Source organism: Corythoichthys intestinalis, chromosome 7 (assembly GCF_030265065.1).
Source record: "Corythoichthys intestinalis isolate RoL2023-P3 chromosome 7, ASM3026506v1, whole genome shotgun sequence".
Lineage (NCBI taxonomy): Eukaryota > Metazoa > Chordata > Actinopteri > Syngnathiformes > Syngnathidae > Corythoichthys > Corythoichthys intestinalis.
In genome coordinates this window covers 20,668,732-20,684,919 of record NC_080401.1, presented here as the reverse complement: position 1 = coordinate 20,684,919, position 16,188 = coordinate 20,668,732, and the positions used below count along the sequence as shown (strand labels likewise).

At 41.0% G+C, this 16,188-nt stretch overlaps 1 protein-coding gene across 2 annotated transcripts; it reads right to left on the bottom strand.

The window, feature by feature from the left end:
• Positions 1–377: 377 nt before the first annotated feature.
• LOC130919538 (uncharacterized) lies at positions 378–7,367 on the bottom strand. 2 transcript variants are annotated; one of them, XM_057842335.1, is made up of 2 exons: positions 7,156–7,367; positions 378–6,927 (listed from the first exon to the last, which is right to left on the bottom strand). In XM_057842335.1, the coding sequence occupies exon 2, from the start codon at positions 6,759–6,761 to the stop codon at positions 1,065–1,067; it is 5,697 nt and encodes a 1,898-aa protein (XP_057698318.1). In that variant the 5' UTR covers positions 6,762–6,927; positions 7,156–7,367; the 3' UTR covers positions 378–1,064. The 2 variants fall into 2 exon arrangements, 1 of the variants encoding a protein (XP_057698318.1); XR_009063983.1 differs by having other exon boundaries at positions 409–488; positions 717–7,367.
• Positions 7,368–16,188: the final 8,821 nt, after the last annotated feature.

Below are 16,188 nucleotides of genomic sequence, written 5' to 3'. Positions count from 1 at the left end.
GTTGTTTTCGTGTCAAATTTGGTGGGTGGCCACTTAATAGTCAGGTGCGCCTTATAGTCAGAAAATTACGGTATATATTATTTATTCAATTTTTTTATTATTTTATTTCTGTTAATAGTCACTCTAATGAAGTTAAATTGAAAAGTAACAAGTAATCAAAGTGTTCTAAGCAACAATGCAACTAACTGTAGATACGTTTCAAAAAGTAAGTTTTTTATAAAGTAAATAGTGTTACATTTACTAGTGGGAATTAAAAATTAAAAATAATATTTTTTTTTATAGTTTCTCGGTGCCAGTTTCTCAGTGCCTTTTTGAGAACGTCATCACAAAATACTTTGTCTAACACATGTCTGCCTCTTCTGCCCTCAGCCGAGCGTATGGCTACTCGACTTTGGCAGCGAGCTAAACCGACAAAGAAACTTGGAGGCCCGAACTCCTTCCTCTCATTTATTTCTTTGTGTCAACGTGTGTGCGTGTGTGTGGTAAAACTGAAACATACATAAAACACAAATGTTATACACAAAATAAAAGGTTCTATACAATAACATGTTTATGTAAATAACAGAAAACTGGCTCCATTATGAGCAAATGAAATGAAGTGGCTACTTTAGCTTAGCACAAAAACGTGTGGGTTCGCGCCACATAAATAACAACAAAATAACAGAATAGACACACCAAAATTACATCTAACCCACTGTTAAAACGTACAAACTTACAGATTTTGTTTTGTCAAGGGTTCCCAACGATGTATGGTGCAGAGGAGGTGTGTAACGTCTTAACACCTCAAGGCCTCTTTTCCAACTGAAATAAAAAGTTCTTTCTGCCTGCTGCTTACAGCAAGTCGCCACTAGGGGAAGCCGAGCGCAAACAGCAATACCAAAGAAAAACCTAAGATTCTGAGTTACAATAGCGACATCCTGTGGACGGATGAACAATGTACAATCTTAGAAAGAAATCAAACCCAAAAAGTAGTCAACATAAGACCAGAGGACATAACACTCCCCGCCTGACATCTGCAAGATGTCAGCTCTTAACTAATGAACGATACACAACAATAACTCGTTTTACATGCTATCCTTAGACATCAAAAGCACAACTTCACGAATTGGGCGAATGTAAAACCTATTCTCGCCGTTTCGGAAAATCTTAACCTCAACTTGTCTGACATTACCGTCCTCACTTGGGAAAGATTTTGTGATCAGTCCGAGTGGCCAATTATTCCTATGTTCCAGAGACTCCCTCATTAAAACAACGTCGCCCATTTGAAGGTTCGGCTTTTTTATTTTCCACTTGCGACGAACCTGCAAGCCTGCGATGTATTCTTTCTGCCAACGACTCCAGAAAACATTAGCTAAGTACTGCACGCGCTTCCATTGGGCTTTGAATAGGTCACTGGTCTGAAACTGCCCTGGTGGAATCGGTGGTGTGCCAACCTTTTGCGTGAGTAGCATCGCAGGAGTAAGAATGACTGGGTTTTCGGGATCTGTAGAAACGGCTGTTAGCGGACGGGCATTTACAATTGCGGTAACTTCAGCTAACAATGTTACGAGTACTTCATGTGTGAGCTTCCCATATGGATGTTCAAGGAGCATTGCATTGAGGATTTTTCGGGTGACGCCGATCATGCGTTCCCAGGAACCAGCCATATGGGATGCATGTGGAGGATTAAACTGCCATTTGCACGCACTGTCTTTCAAGAATGTGCCTATTTTGTCATTGTGACAGCCTAGTTTGTCTATTTGGAGCTCTTTGCAGGCACTCACAAAATTTGTCCCACAATCAGATCTCAAGAGTTTGGCACCACCTCGGATGGCAAAGAAACGACGCAGTGCATTAATGAATGACGATGTGTCCATTGACTCAATCACTTCAATATGAATTGCACGTGTACTCATGCAGGTGAATATGACTGCCCATCTTTTAGCATCTGCATTAGCACCACGCGTTTTTCTCACTGTAACGGACCAGGGACCGAACACATCAAGGCCTACATTTGTGAAAGGAGGGTCCGTGGACAGCCTGTCTTCAGGTAGCTCAGCCATGATCTGTTCAGGTTGCCTGCCCCTTAATTTGCGGCATGTGATGCACTTGAAAATCACACTGCTTACTGCTCTTTTTCCTCCCACAATCCAAAAGCCCCCTGCTCTGACTGCTCCCTCCGTGAAATGCCTTCCCTGGTGACATAATTTTTCGTGAAAGTGTCTTATTATGAGCTGAGCAAGATGGTGCTTTCCAGGGATTAGTATGGGATTGGTTTCTTCTGCAGACAACTGTGCTTTCTTTAGTCGGCCTCCAACTTTAAGGAGCCCTTGCGTGTCAACAAATGGATTCAGTTTGCTGAGTGGACTTGAGTTTTTTAAAGCTGTGCCTTTTTCAATGCATCCAATATCTTCTGCGAAGACCTCTCTTTGAACGGTGCGAATGATCGTGGTCTTGGCTAGTTGCAGTGACTTTTCAGTTAAATGTTTGTTGCAGTTGTGCCAGCCACGACAGGAAACCTCAGGGTTGTTCTTGAATGATTGAGCTATATGTTGGAGTTTGGCAATAGCCTTTTGCAGCACCTTCCAACTTGAAAACCTTTCAAATCTGGCACTATTAAACTGGCCTTTTGATAGGGTGGTAGTGCAAGTTGTTACCTCAGGACGCAACTCACAGTCAGTCTCTGGGTCTATGAGATCGAAGGTTTGACTTCGAACTTGACTTTGGTCCAACCTGGAGAGGAAAGCTGGGCCTCTGAGCCAGGTGGAGCTGGAGAGCTGCTCAGCGGGCAACGCTCGTGTGGCATGGTCTGCCGGATTTAAGTGTGTGGGCACGTAATGCCACTGGTGAGTTTGTGCAAAGCGCCTGATGCGTTCGACTCTGTTGTGCACATAAACGTGAAAGCGTCTCTTGGTGTTTGAGATGTACCCAAGCACTACCTTTGAGTCTGTGTAAAGATTCACCTGATCGACTGTGACATCCAGCTCCTCTAGAACCAACTCTGCTACTTCCACGGCCAGGACTGCTGCACAGAGTTCAAGTCGGGGTATGGTGATGTCTGGTTTAGGAGCTAAACGTGCTTTGCCGAGGAGGAATCCCACTTCGCTGTGTCCGTCCTCATTTGTGAGTTTGAGGTATGCTACCGCACCTACGGCTTTTGTGGAAGCATCACAAAAAACGTCAATCTCTATTCTTTGGGCTGCAGACAGCGGTATTGAAGTGTACATTCTGGGAATTTCAAGATGTTGTAGGTGTCCGAGGGAACTTTTCCACTTTTGCCACTGTTCTAATTTGTCTTTTGGCAGTTCAGTGTCCCACTCTGAAACATTTGTGGAAATGTCTCTGAGTATGGTTCTACCCCCTACGATTACTGGAATAGCAAAACCAAGTGGGTCGAACACACTGTTGATAACTGACAGAACTCCCCTTTTTGTGAACGGCCTTTCATTTACTCTTACTTGGAACTTGAATTGGTCAGTCGACAGCTCCCATCCTAAGCCCAAACTGCGCTGCATTGGTGGGGTAGTCTGCCCAATGTCAAGACCTTGCATGCCTACAGCACGATCTTCGGTTGGAAAGGCTCCTGTTATGAGAGGACAATTGGATGAGATTTTGTGCAGGCGTATGTTACACTGAGCCAGCATCTTCTGTGCCCTACTAAGAACATCAATGGCCTGCTCTATGGAAGAGAATGATTTTAGCCCATCATCTACATAGAAGTGCCGTTCAATGAATTCTTTTGCGTCACTGCCAAATTCCATTTCTCCTTCTATGGCTGTTCTTTTCAGTCCAAAGATGGCGACTGATGGGGAAGGACCATTACCAAACACATGGACAGTCATCCTAAATTCTTGCACTTTTCCATCAAGGTCATGATTTTGGAACCACAAGAAACGAAGGTAGTTACGGTGGTCTTCTCGGACTACAAAGTTGTGAAACATATGCTCCACATCTGCCATGACGGCGTATGGGTCGGACCTAAACCGCATCAGAACTCCTACGAGAGTGTTGTTAAGATCTGGTCCCTTGAGGAGCACGTCATTGAGAGAAACATTGTCAAGTTGAGCACTCGAATCAAAGACTACCCTAATTTTTTCTGGCTTTTGCGGGTGGTAAACGCCAAAACTAGGGAGATACCAGCACTCTTGATCTGGCGCCAGTGCGGGCGCTGGTTCGGCATGGCCCTTGCTGAATATTTTCTCCATAAACTCAGCGTAATGCGCTCTCATTTCAGGTTTTCTTCTCAGCGTTTTGCGGAGCGACATTAAACGATTGTAGGCCTGCTCCCGATTGTCAGGTAGGCGCCGCCTAGGTGAGCGGAATGGAAGTGGAGCTACCCAGTTATTCGCCTCATCTTTAGCAAAGTTGTTGTGCATAATGTCTAGGAACAACGCATCTTCTGCCGAAAGTGCAACTTTGTCGTCATTTGTTGTTTGTTGGAAAATATGTTGTCCTAGTTCCGCTTGTGTGTTTAGTGGATCGTTTTTGGTGTATTTCTCTTTGATAACGATTGTGTTTTCGCAAGGACTGAGGAACGTGGGACGTCCACTGTTTAGAACGTTCGTCTTAAATGAGTTCAATGTGGGTTTATGAGCTCCAGAGAGACAGACATCACCTATGACAACCCATCCTAAATCGAGACGCTGGGCATGAGGTGCATTGTTTGGCCCATTTACCTGACCACGAACTTTATGAGCCTGAATGATGTCCCTTCCCAGGAGCAGAAGAATGTCTGCCGATGGGTCGAGAGGAGGAATCTGTGAAGCGATTGATCGCAAATGAGGGTGAGCTGCTGCTACCTCAGGGCTGGGAATTTCGTCTCTATTATCTGGAATCTGATCACATTCTGTTATTGTAGGCAGCATCATGGAGACCTTACCATCTACATCTTCTACAATAAAGCCATCAGCTTTGCGACCTCGTGTCTCTGATAAACCTGCACATGTTCTCATGGTGTATGGGAATATGGTACCTTGCACATTAAACATGTCAAAAAACGCAGATCTGGCTAAGGATGAATTGCTCTGATCATCCAACATGGCATATACCCTCTTTTTCTTTTCTGGAGAAGTTCGGCGATATACATTAACTAAACAGATCTTTGAGCATGATTTTCCTTTTACGCCTTGCCCACATACTTCTGTGCAACTGGCTGTGTTCACAGGATTTGGGCCCTCAGACTCCCCGCCGTGACTCTGGGTTGGGGGATTAAAGTCTTGAGGTGTCCATGGAGGTGGACCGACATGCATGGCAGACACATGAGCATCGCTATCACATTCTGAGCATTGGATAATAGCTTTACAGTCTCGAGCCCTGTGATTTGTGGACGCACAACATTTAAAACAAATGGCGTGCTCTTTGAGAATGTTCTTTCTTTCGTCTAGTGTTTTCATTCTAAACCCCCTGCATTTGACGAGTGAATGTGGTTTTTGGTGGATAGGACATTGTTTGTCTGGATCGGGTGCTGTCAATTTAGCCGGACTGATCTCTATTTTATTCACCGCCAATGGAACTCTGTATTTGTCTCGTCTTACTGATGTCTTATCAACCCTTGGATTTATTACGTTTGAACACTGTAACATAAAGCTAGGGTCTGTTCTCATTTCAGCGTAGTCATTTACGAACCGCACAAAATACGAAAAAGGTGGATAGACTGCACCGTTTTCCCTTTTGTATTTGGTACCTTGTGTAACCCATGACTCCTGGAGTCCATATGGGAGTTTTTCAACTATCGGGTTTATGCCCCTTGGTGTGTCGAGAAAGCTAAGACCCGGCAAATAACTTTCACTTTTGGCATACGATAGCTCTAACAGAAGATCAGCAAGCTCCTGCAGTAAGTGAGTGTCTTTGTTGGAGATTCTTGGAAAAGTCTGCAACCGTTGGAAGAGTGAGGATTCAATTACCTCTGGAGAGCCATAAGTCTTGTCTAGCCGCTGCCACAGACGCTGGAGACCTGCCTGCGGATTACTCACGTGGACCGCCCTGATCCTCTGAGCGTGTTGAAGAGACTCCCCGCCGAGCCACTTGGTGAGAAGGTCGAGCTCTTCGCTGGGCTTGAGATTGAGGCCTTCCGTCGCGTTGCAGAACATGGACTTCCAGGACAGGTAGGACTCTGGCCGGTTGTCGAAAACCTTGAACCCCGATGTCAGCAGATCACGCCGTGCTAGATAGGCTGCTAAATTGGACAGTTCACTTTGTGGGGTTGCTGAAGGTGTAGGCTGGTGTGAGATGTCCGTTCTCGCACGATGAGATTGGAGATGCTCTTCGTCAGCGATGTCGATGTGACGCACATGTGGAAAAGCACCAGCTGATTTTGGGCTATTTTCTGGTTGTTGAGAGTCATTGTGCCTAACCAGGTGCTCAGTGTTTGGCGTTTGTGTGCCATCTGCTTGCACACGCTGGTCGTCAAAGTGAGCATGCACATACTCTTGTGCACGCCTGATGGAGGGGGGTGTCTTGGAAAATACCCCTTGCTCGCTGAGGTCGACTTTGGCGCGCTCCTCTTCTTCGAAAGTCGCCTCCCAAACTTTAGCTGCGGCGAGCGCTGCTTCTGCTTCACCTTCCGTCTTCAGAGCGTGTAGTGTTGCCTCGATGCGTGCCTTCTCGACCTCCATGTCGATTTGGCGTTTGGCGTACCGTGCTCTGGCGTAGGCAGCTTCGGCGTCTGCTCGTGCTTGTGCAGCAGCTTGACTCGTTCTGGACCGGCGTGAAGAATGAGAATGACTGGCCTCCGACCTGGTGACCACTTGGCTGATAGGTGGTGAAACTTCTTGCTGAGACATCTTGGGTGCTTGATGTGTTGAAAATCTTTTTACTCTTCTGCCCTCAGCCGAGCGTATGGCTACTCGACTTTGGCAGCGAGCTAAACCGACAAAGAAACTTGGAGGCCCGAACTCCTTCCTCTCATTTATTTCTTTGTGTCAACGTGTGTGCGTGTGTGTGGTAAAACTGAAACATACATAAAACACAAATGTTATACACAAAATAAAAGGTTCTATACAATAACATGTTTATGTAAATAACAGAAAACTGGCTCCATTATGAGCAAATGAAATGAAGTGGCTACTTTAGCTTAGCACAAAAACGTGTGGGTTCGCGCCACATAAATAACAACAAAATAACAGAATAGACACACCAAAATTACATCTAACCCACTGTTAAAACGTACAAACTTACAGATTTTGTTTTGTCAAGGGTTCCCAACGATGTATGGTGCAGAGGAGGTGTGTAACGTCTTAACACCTCAAGGCCTCTTTTCCAACTGAAATAAAAAGTTCTTTCTGCCTGCTGCTTACAGCAAGTCGCCACTAGGGGAAGCCGAGCGCAAACAGCAATACCAAAGAAAAACCTAAGATTCTGAGTTACAATAGCGACATCCTGTGGACGGATGAACAATGTACAATCTTAGAAAGAAATCAAACCCAAAAAGTAGTCAACATAAGACCAGAGGACATAACACTGCCCATGAACTATATTTTGTCCCCGGGGTGTGGGTTTCCTGAACTTTTAAATTAAATCTCGATTTGAATCACAATGATTTGTTGGATCCGGTGACGACAATGGATTCTATAGGAGGTAAGAGAGGGGAAATCTCCCCATGATTCAGGAGCTTAAAAACACTCAGATTTATCATGTTTCTTAATGCAATTGAACCAAGAAAGCCTGGACAGCCACTTCCTCTGTCTGTCCCTTTTTCTGGTTTAACTCTGTGTTTGACACTAATCATGATAAACCCAGATTATAAATAAACAATAACTTAGATGCACATAGAACCCAAGGTTGGATGTTATCTTTTTAAATAACTGAAAATGATACATACTTTGTTTACCACATGGATATTTTATCTCGTGTCCAGGGATTGTCTTTAGGATATTTATTACCAATATCTTTGGGAAACAAAAAGTTATGAAGAATGTAAATTTGTGGTTCATATACATGAATGAATACAGGCCTTTCTCTAAATTGCAACTGGGTAATAAAGAAACACATAGGTAATAAAGAACCTCTCAAATTATGGTTTGATCCATCCAAGTTACCAAATAAAAGGAGGTCTCAATGTGGAGAGGGAGTCCAGATTGAGAAGAGCCAGATGAAGTGCCTCAGGCATCTGGTTAGTATGTCTCCTTGATGCCCCTCTGGTGAGTGGTGAGGTGTTCCAGGCTCCCACTGGGAGGAGGCTCCAAGGATGACCCAAGACACGCGGTGTCTCCCATTGGGATTCCCCTAGCGGAGCTGGACAAAGACGTTAGAGAGAGGGAAGTCTGGTCTTCCTTGCTGAGATTGCTGCCTCCGCAACCCAACCTGAGAAAAAAAAAAGTGGAAGAAGAATGCAATCGATTCAATTTCAATTCAATCATTCAATTATTTTTCCTATTTTTAGTCAATGCCAATATAATAATTGGATCAAAGAAAACTTTTGTGAAAAGCAGAAAAATACCTGAAAATAACATTTCGTCATTGTAACTAACTACGACGGGTAATTAGGGGGGGGGAAAAAAAAAGGGTTACGATAGTAAAGATGTTAAAACACTGTACAGACTCTGGGAATGCTTAGATACCTCACTTTGTAAATGTACACCTAAATAGCAGCTCTCCAACTCTGGCAAACTCTAAAGAAAACTCAAGGGTTTTCTCTTTTGGACAACACCCTTGCCAGGTTTGCTCCTCTCAAAACAGGGAGGGTTCAAACCCAACTTAACAGTACTTACAAATAATATGATAGGCAGTTTGACTAGTTCAAGCCCTTGGCTCTTGTATAGGTGTGAAACAGAAATATTCTCTTTCCTTTTGCATGATGACACTGACATGATAACAAGGAAGCTTTTAACCTTCTCACCCTTCTAACCCTTCTTCTTATCCACAATTTGTCTGTGTTTACTTAGTGCATATGGTTAATCTGCAAGAGCTCTGCACTCTCACCAAATCCAGTCCAAAACTAACATTATGAAATGAGCAGCACAAATTACTATCAAAATATAAGGCCACTTTAAAATAAACCTAGCTGATTTTACATTTACTGAAATATTAGTTTATCTGAGCCCCTGTCCATGTTTTTAAACCACAATCACTTTTCCCTCTCCACTTTTTCAGGTAATGTAAACATCATCAATTTTTTTTTTCTGGTGAATGACAGAGATAATGTTTCCTCTCCTCAAAAGATCAAAGTAATGCACAGCCTTCTGGGTAACCAACAACTCTCTTAACATTATCTCAATCTGATTACATGTGCCATAATCTTAATTTGGAACTATGAATCCCAGCAGAAAAAAGAAGGCAATAATACAGATCAAGCATTAATCCGTAATTCTGTACAGCTTGTTCTCCCTGGTCTTCTAGCAAGGTGGAGCTAATTCAGACTTTTGGATCAGAGGTAGAATAAACGCTGGACTGATTGCAGTTAATTGCAGTAGAAATTAATTTGAACTTTTCAAGGTCAACAAGAGATTTATGACACAAATCAAACCTTCATACATCATTCATTCATTTTTACTGGCACGTCATATATTGCTTATTTTGGTATTTTTTCTGTCCAGGTACCCTGCATCTCACGGAAATGAGGGTATGTGATGAAGAAAATGGATAGACAACGTTATTGTCTCCAGTCATTTGCTGTGCATATAAAAAAAAAAGATACCTGCACAAATATGCATGCATCAATTCACACTAAGGGTCGGCAACCCAAAATGTTGAAAGAGCCATATTGGACCAAAAACACAAAAAACAAATATGTCCGGAGCAGCCAAAAATGAAAAGCCTTAAATAAGCCCAATAATAAAGGCAACACATGCTGTATGTATCTGTATTAGCTATATTAGCCTGATGAACTCGCCTAAGTATCCTTGAGCAAGATACTGAACCCCATGTTGCTCCTGGTGCTGCGTCACCAGTAGGTGAATAGTGAGATAGTGTAAAGCGCTTTGAGCGCCTTGAAAGGTGGAAAAGCGCTATATAAGTATAACACCATTTACCATTTATTAGCAAAATGATGAACTTGGCTAAAAATACATAATAAACATTCATGATTGCATGTTTATTTTCCCTGTGATGCCACCTCAAGTTTAACTTCATTACAATATTAATGAATTGTTTCATTGGTTTTATGAAATTAAAGAAATAAAATAAAAAAATCTGATCTTGTATGTCATTTTTATGTTGCGGTTTCGAAAAACAATAAATAGGAACATGCAGAGCATGCCTCTTATCTGGGCATATCTTTCATTTTCTTTATTATCTGGGTTTTGTTTTTGAAGTCTGCAAATAGGTGTTCTGATATGTTGATGAATGTCACCTTCATGTACTCACCATCTGTGAAAGGTTTTCAACGCTTCATTATCTCCTGGGTTGCAACAAAACTTGCAGTAGTAGTGGAGTTTTGCGAAATAATCCACATCTTAAATCTATTTTTGTGCTCCTTTAAGTTCTTCTGTAGTAATGCAGTCGCGCTTTTTCTCTCACCCCCAACTGTGTACTCGGCTTCAAATGTAGCATGCCTTCCTTGGAAATGTCTTTCCACATTACTCTTTTTGTTATTTGACAACTTCTAGCCACAGAGTAAACATTCGGGCAATCCTTCTGCATTGGCAGTGAATGCAAATTATTCGGTCCAAGAAATGTAGAATCCTCTGTTCTCCTCAGTTATTTTTCTCTTTTTTCCCTTTCGCATCCATGGCCCATCACACAACTGCCGGTTTGTTTACAATACCAGCCTGCCTGGCATCCCGCCCTGCTGATAGAAACGTGTGTCGCAGGCTATGACGCAAATCTTCGTTGACAGAAATGTTGAAATGTAATATTTATTCTAGACATTTTTACAGCATTGAAAAACATTAAGAATGTTTATGTCATTTTTGTCCTCCTACAGAAACCATATCAAAACAAAAAATATATTTCTCTCTTCTTTTTCTATTTTCAAACATGTTTGAGCCATATGCGGCTCTCAAAACACAGGTTTCTAAGGTAATGACGATGAATAATCTCATTTACTAGTGATTATACGTATTTGGAACCACTTAGATAATGGTAATAAATAAACATATACACTATGTACACTTGGACAAGTCATGAGTTTTTGGAGATAGATGATAAGGTAACACAAGGGGAGCAAGGCCAATGAGAACAGAGCAGAGAAAAAGTACAATAAACAGGCAGGTCAGGCATGAACAGAAACAAGATATAACAATGCGAACAAATAATACCAAAAAAACTAAACCAGATTACAAAAAAATGTTAAAAGGTCAATAAAAATATGGATTATGACACCAAAGTGTCAAAAATGCCTAAATCTTTAATTTGGTGCATGTCTAACAGCTCCCGTTGGTCAAAACATACAATGGCAAGTGAATAATATCTCAGCAGTATGTTAATGCAACATTGAAGAATATAAATAACCATTCACTTAGCTATCACTGTTAGATTTGTCCATAGGTGGTACACCTGGAATATATCCTGAGTGAGAGTAGCCCTGGGAGGCTAGTTAGTATGATCTCATAATGATTTTAGTACAGGCATTTCATTTTGTTGTTCCCATAGCAGCCTGGATATACACAGATTGCACTTTTGAAAGCATTCTTATGGTAGATAATAAGAAAATGGGACTTACCGATTTACAGTCGATACAGGCATTTTCATCTTGCCAGGCAAGCAAAAATGGCCATCCCCACCATAAAATGACATCACTAACGGATGAATAAAGTCATATCTTTGCTAATGTTAGAGCAAAGATTACAACACAAAAATAGTTAAACAGACCATTTTTTCCTGTTTCCTACAGAACTTCCACTTCCATTCATCGAAATAAATATAAGGTCAATGGAAAGAGTTTAGGAGATTCACATACATTTAATTTGATGATCATAACCATGGTGGTCATGCTGTGTTTCTCATCAAGTAAAGGGGGTCTGCACAATGCAAAATGTTTCCTTAACTTTTTGTAGGAAAAGGGTAGACTATTAAACATGGGGATCACCTAGGCTCCTGTAATGGATGTAACCAGGCAACAAGCAAAGTTTGACTTGTTTTGTTTCAAACAAACACAGTGTGGAAATAAGATAAAATAATTATAATTGATTATTTTCTAACTCTTCTGTCTCCTACTGTATACAAATGTAACATTTCCAGCAATTACTGAGCCTTTGTAAACTTACGCTTCTGAAATTCAACATGATGGAAAACTTTGTTATCACATTTCAATATATTATTTCATCTTATATTATGAATTCATATCTTAGTTTTGTTAAACCGCCTCAACTAATGTGTTAAAGACAAAACAAGTTATTTTCATAGTTGGATTATGTTAAACATAATTAAGGAGAAATCAAGGAACTCTGGATTTTGGTGTTGTTTATTCATTTATTTTGATTTCAATAAGCCAGTTATGTTAGCCAACTCTTCTTACTCACTCTCCTGAAAATGTAAAACATTTGCAATGAAAAATCACAATTATGTTGTTGTTGTTGTTGTTTTATTACAAATAAGGATGAGCAATAATCAAAGGTGACTTTTGCATGGATGACTTGCACTTAGTGGGCCTTTGCCAAACTTTAATTTTTTTTTTTTTTTTTTTAACAAAATTCCTTTGCCTACTATTGGTTCAAAATATAGTCACTTATATCCTCATGCACCAATTACAAATCACATTGTGTTATATGAAGTTATATCGGTTAACGAGATGAATTTAATCATATATTAAAAATACAGTGGTATGAAAAAGTATCTGAACCTTTTGTAATTTCTCACATTTCTGCATAAAATCACCATCAAATGTCATCTGATCTTCGTCAAAATCACACAGATGAAAATACAGTGTCTGCTTTAACTAAAACCACGCAAATATTTATAGGTTTTCATATTTTAATGAGTATAGCATGCAAACAATGACAGAAGGGGGAAAAATAAGTTAGTGAACCCTCTGCCTAAGGAGACTTAAAGAGCAATTTAAACCAATTTTTACCAAACATTTTAAGTCAGGTGTGTGCCCAATCACTGATGAGTGGTTTAAAGCTGCCCTACCAACTATAAAACACGCACCTGGTAAGAAATGTCTTGATGATAAGCATTGTCTGATGTGCATTATGGCTCGATCAAAAGACCTGCGATCAAGGATTGTTTATTTGTATGAAGCTGGGAAAGGATACAAAACATCTCGAAAAGTCTGGATGTTCATCAATCCACAGAGAAGTTTTCTACAAGTGGAGAGAGTTTGGGACTGTTGCTTCTCTCCTAAGGAGTCGCCATCCACCAAAGATGACGCCAAGAGTTCAGCGCAGAATACTCAGAGAGCTAAAAAAAAAAAAAAAAGATCCCTGCAGTGTCTGCTAAAGACTTACAGAAATGACTGGCACAGTCCAATATCTCTGTACACACATCAACTATATGTAAATCTATGGCCAAGAATGGTGTTCATGGGAGGACTCCATGGAGGAAGCCACTACTGTTTAAAAAAAACATTGTTGCCCGTTTAATGTTCGCAGAAAGGCAGTTGGACACTCCACAGACGTTTTGGCAAAATATATTGTGGACTTATGAAACCAAAGTTGAATTGTTTGGGAGTAACACACAATGTCTTGTGTGGAGGAAAAATGGAACAGCTCACGAACATCAACACCTCATCCCCACTGTGAAGCATGGTGGAGGGAGCATCATGATTTGGGGCTGTTTTGCTGCCTCAGGGCCTAATGGAAGAATGAATTCAAAGGTTTATCAGGATGTTTTGCAGGAAAACCTGAGACTGTCTGTCAGACAGTTGAAGCTAAAAAGAGGGTGGATGCTGCAACAAAACAATGATCTAAAACACAGAAGTAAATCGACTTCAGAATGGTTTCAGAAGAACAAAATACACGTTCTAGAGTGGCCAAGTCAAAGTCCAGACTTGAACCCCATTGAGCTGCTGTGGCATTACCTAAAGACAGCAATTCATGCCAGACATCCCAGGTATCTGACTGAACTACAGCAGTTTTGTAGAGAAGAATGGGCCAAGATTAGTCCTGATCGATGTGCCAGACTGATCTGCAGATATAGGAAGCGTCTGGTTGAAGCCAAAGGGTGGCCACAAAATATTAAATGTGATGGTTCACTTACTTATTTTCCCCCGTTTGTCATTGATTGCATTCTATCCTCATTAAAATATCAAAACCTATAAATGTTTGGGTGGTTTTAGTTAAATCAGATACTGTTTTTTCATCTGTGTGAGTTTGACAAAGATCAGATCACATTTGATGGTGACTTTATGCAGAAATGTGAGAAATTCCAAAATGTTCAGATACTTTTTCATGCCACTGTATCATCTTATTATCTAGTCAGTTTAGTTTTAAAAATCAGTCTTTGTGTGTCTATTAGAGTGGGCATTGTGAGTGATGTCAAACTGGAGCAGCTTGGTTATGTAGCTGTAGTTAGTTTTTCTCATACTTTAGGATTTGGACTTCCAAGTTTGAGTAGCGTTCCAGTGCACTACTGAATGATTTTGAACACAACTGAACATGCACATGTATATATTTTACATACAATTAGATCTCATTTTTGTTTCACATTGCTTGCAAATGTATTACAAACTGGCTTAATTAATTGATATTGATGATTACCTTCAGATTAAGATGAAACAATGTCAACAGACGGTCGAATGGTCCCTTTTGTTAGGGAGTTGACAGCCACTCACCATACGGTACCTGTCACAATTTGCTAAATTAAAATGTACAAGGAGTTACACAGAGCACCATGTAGGCTTACTGTTCAACAATGCAACAAAATTACGACAAAAACCAGAAAGTGAATATAACACGAAAACTTTTAATGTGGACACAGATAAAATGTCTAATATGCCTGACAAAGTAATCAACTTTGTACAACATGGTGCAACACAACACGTAATTAACATGCTGATAGTCATGTTGAGAAAGCCACGTCCACTTTTCCTGATACTACAGTACATATGCTATTCAAATTGTTAAAAAGTATTTATGATTATGCAGCAAGGCAAAACGGCAGATGTGATGCAATATACTAGTACATTTTATCTGAAGCGAAATTTCACTTCATGTAGGTGTTTAAACCCCAAGTTAGGCGTAAATATTAACAACAAGCGAACCCTTGAAACTCCTAAAGAGGGCGCTATGTTGGACTTATGTTATGCCTACAATTTTGGTGGCACCTGTCTACAGTTAACTAGCTCATTTCTTCCTTACACTTTCACCCCTGCTGTGAAACGTCACTCTGAGCATCATGGGGGAGGGGCAATTACATCACTCTTGCTCAAGGCCGCAGTGTTGTATGCTGCATCAGGCTGACATCATGCCAGACTTTAATCTGCCTGGTAGCAAGCCTTTCCTATCTAATTGAACTTCACATTCCTTTCCAATTTATGTCCTCTGGACTTTCATCTGTTGACAATAATCTGTTCTTCAAACCAAAGATTCGGACGCTGTTCACCAGTTAGTAACACCTGTTAGTAATTGCTATAAGGCATTGGTAGTAGTTGCAAATTAGATCCTCCGTTTAACTCTGAGGAGAATTACAAAATTTGTTTGATGGTTCCCTGGAAATTTCATGAGACTTTGAGTCACTAAGTTTTAGTGTTAAGTACTAAGTAAAATACTACTACTACTACTAACATATGCATGCATGACAATGATCGATGACCCATGCAATCAATAGTGTTGGCTATGTTTAAGTTATTTTAACTTACCATTGCATGTCAATATTTGTAGTTTGAACAGCAACATTTGTAAGTAGGGTGGAGTTTGCCTGGCACGGCCAGACTGTTCTCCCTGTATTTTTCAAACACTGAGAGACAAGTCTGGGAACCAGCCCATTAACGGCCTCTCAAGCAGGTACAAAATCAATCGACAAATCAGATTCGTTTATTTGCGTGACGTGTTCTAAACGAGCAACGTCACTCTTGCGGGTCGGAAGTCATCTCCACAACAACACAGATGGTGAACAGGAGAGCAGATAATATGTTCCAATCCACGGTAAAATCAGTTTTAAATTACCAAAAACACATTGACACGAGTCATTGACAACAGTCTGTCTCGCGCTAGCCATGTTGAATAAACTCCGCTCTCCTCGTATGTTTACTTCCACGCGCATGTCCCTCGTCCTGCCCTCGTCGTTTTACTAACGTCACGTCTGCCCGTCGCTGATTGGTCCACTCCGCTGTCTGTTTGCTGTGGCTTGCTCCGCCCTGGAAATTGTATCCGCTGAATGGTGGCCAGACTC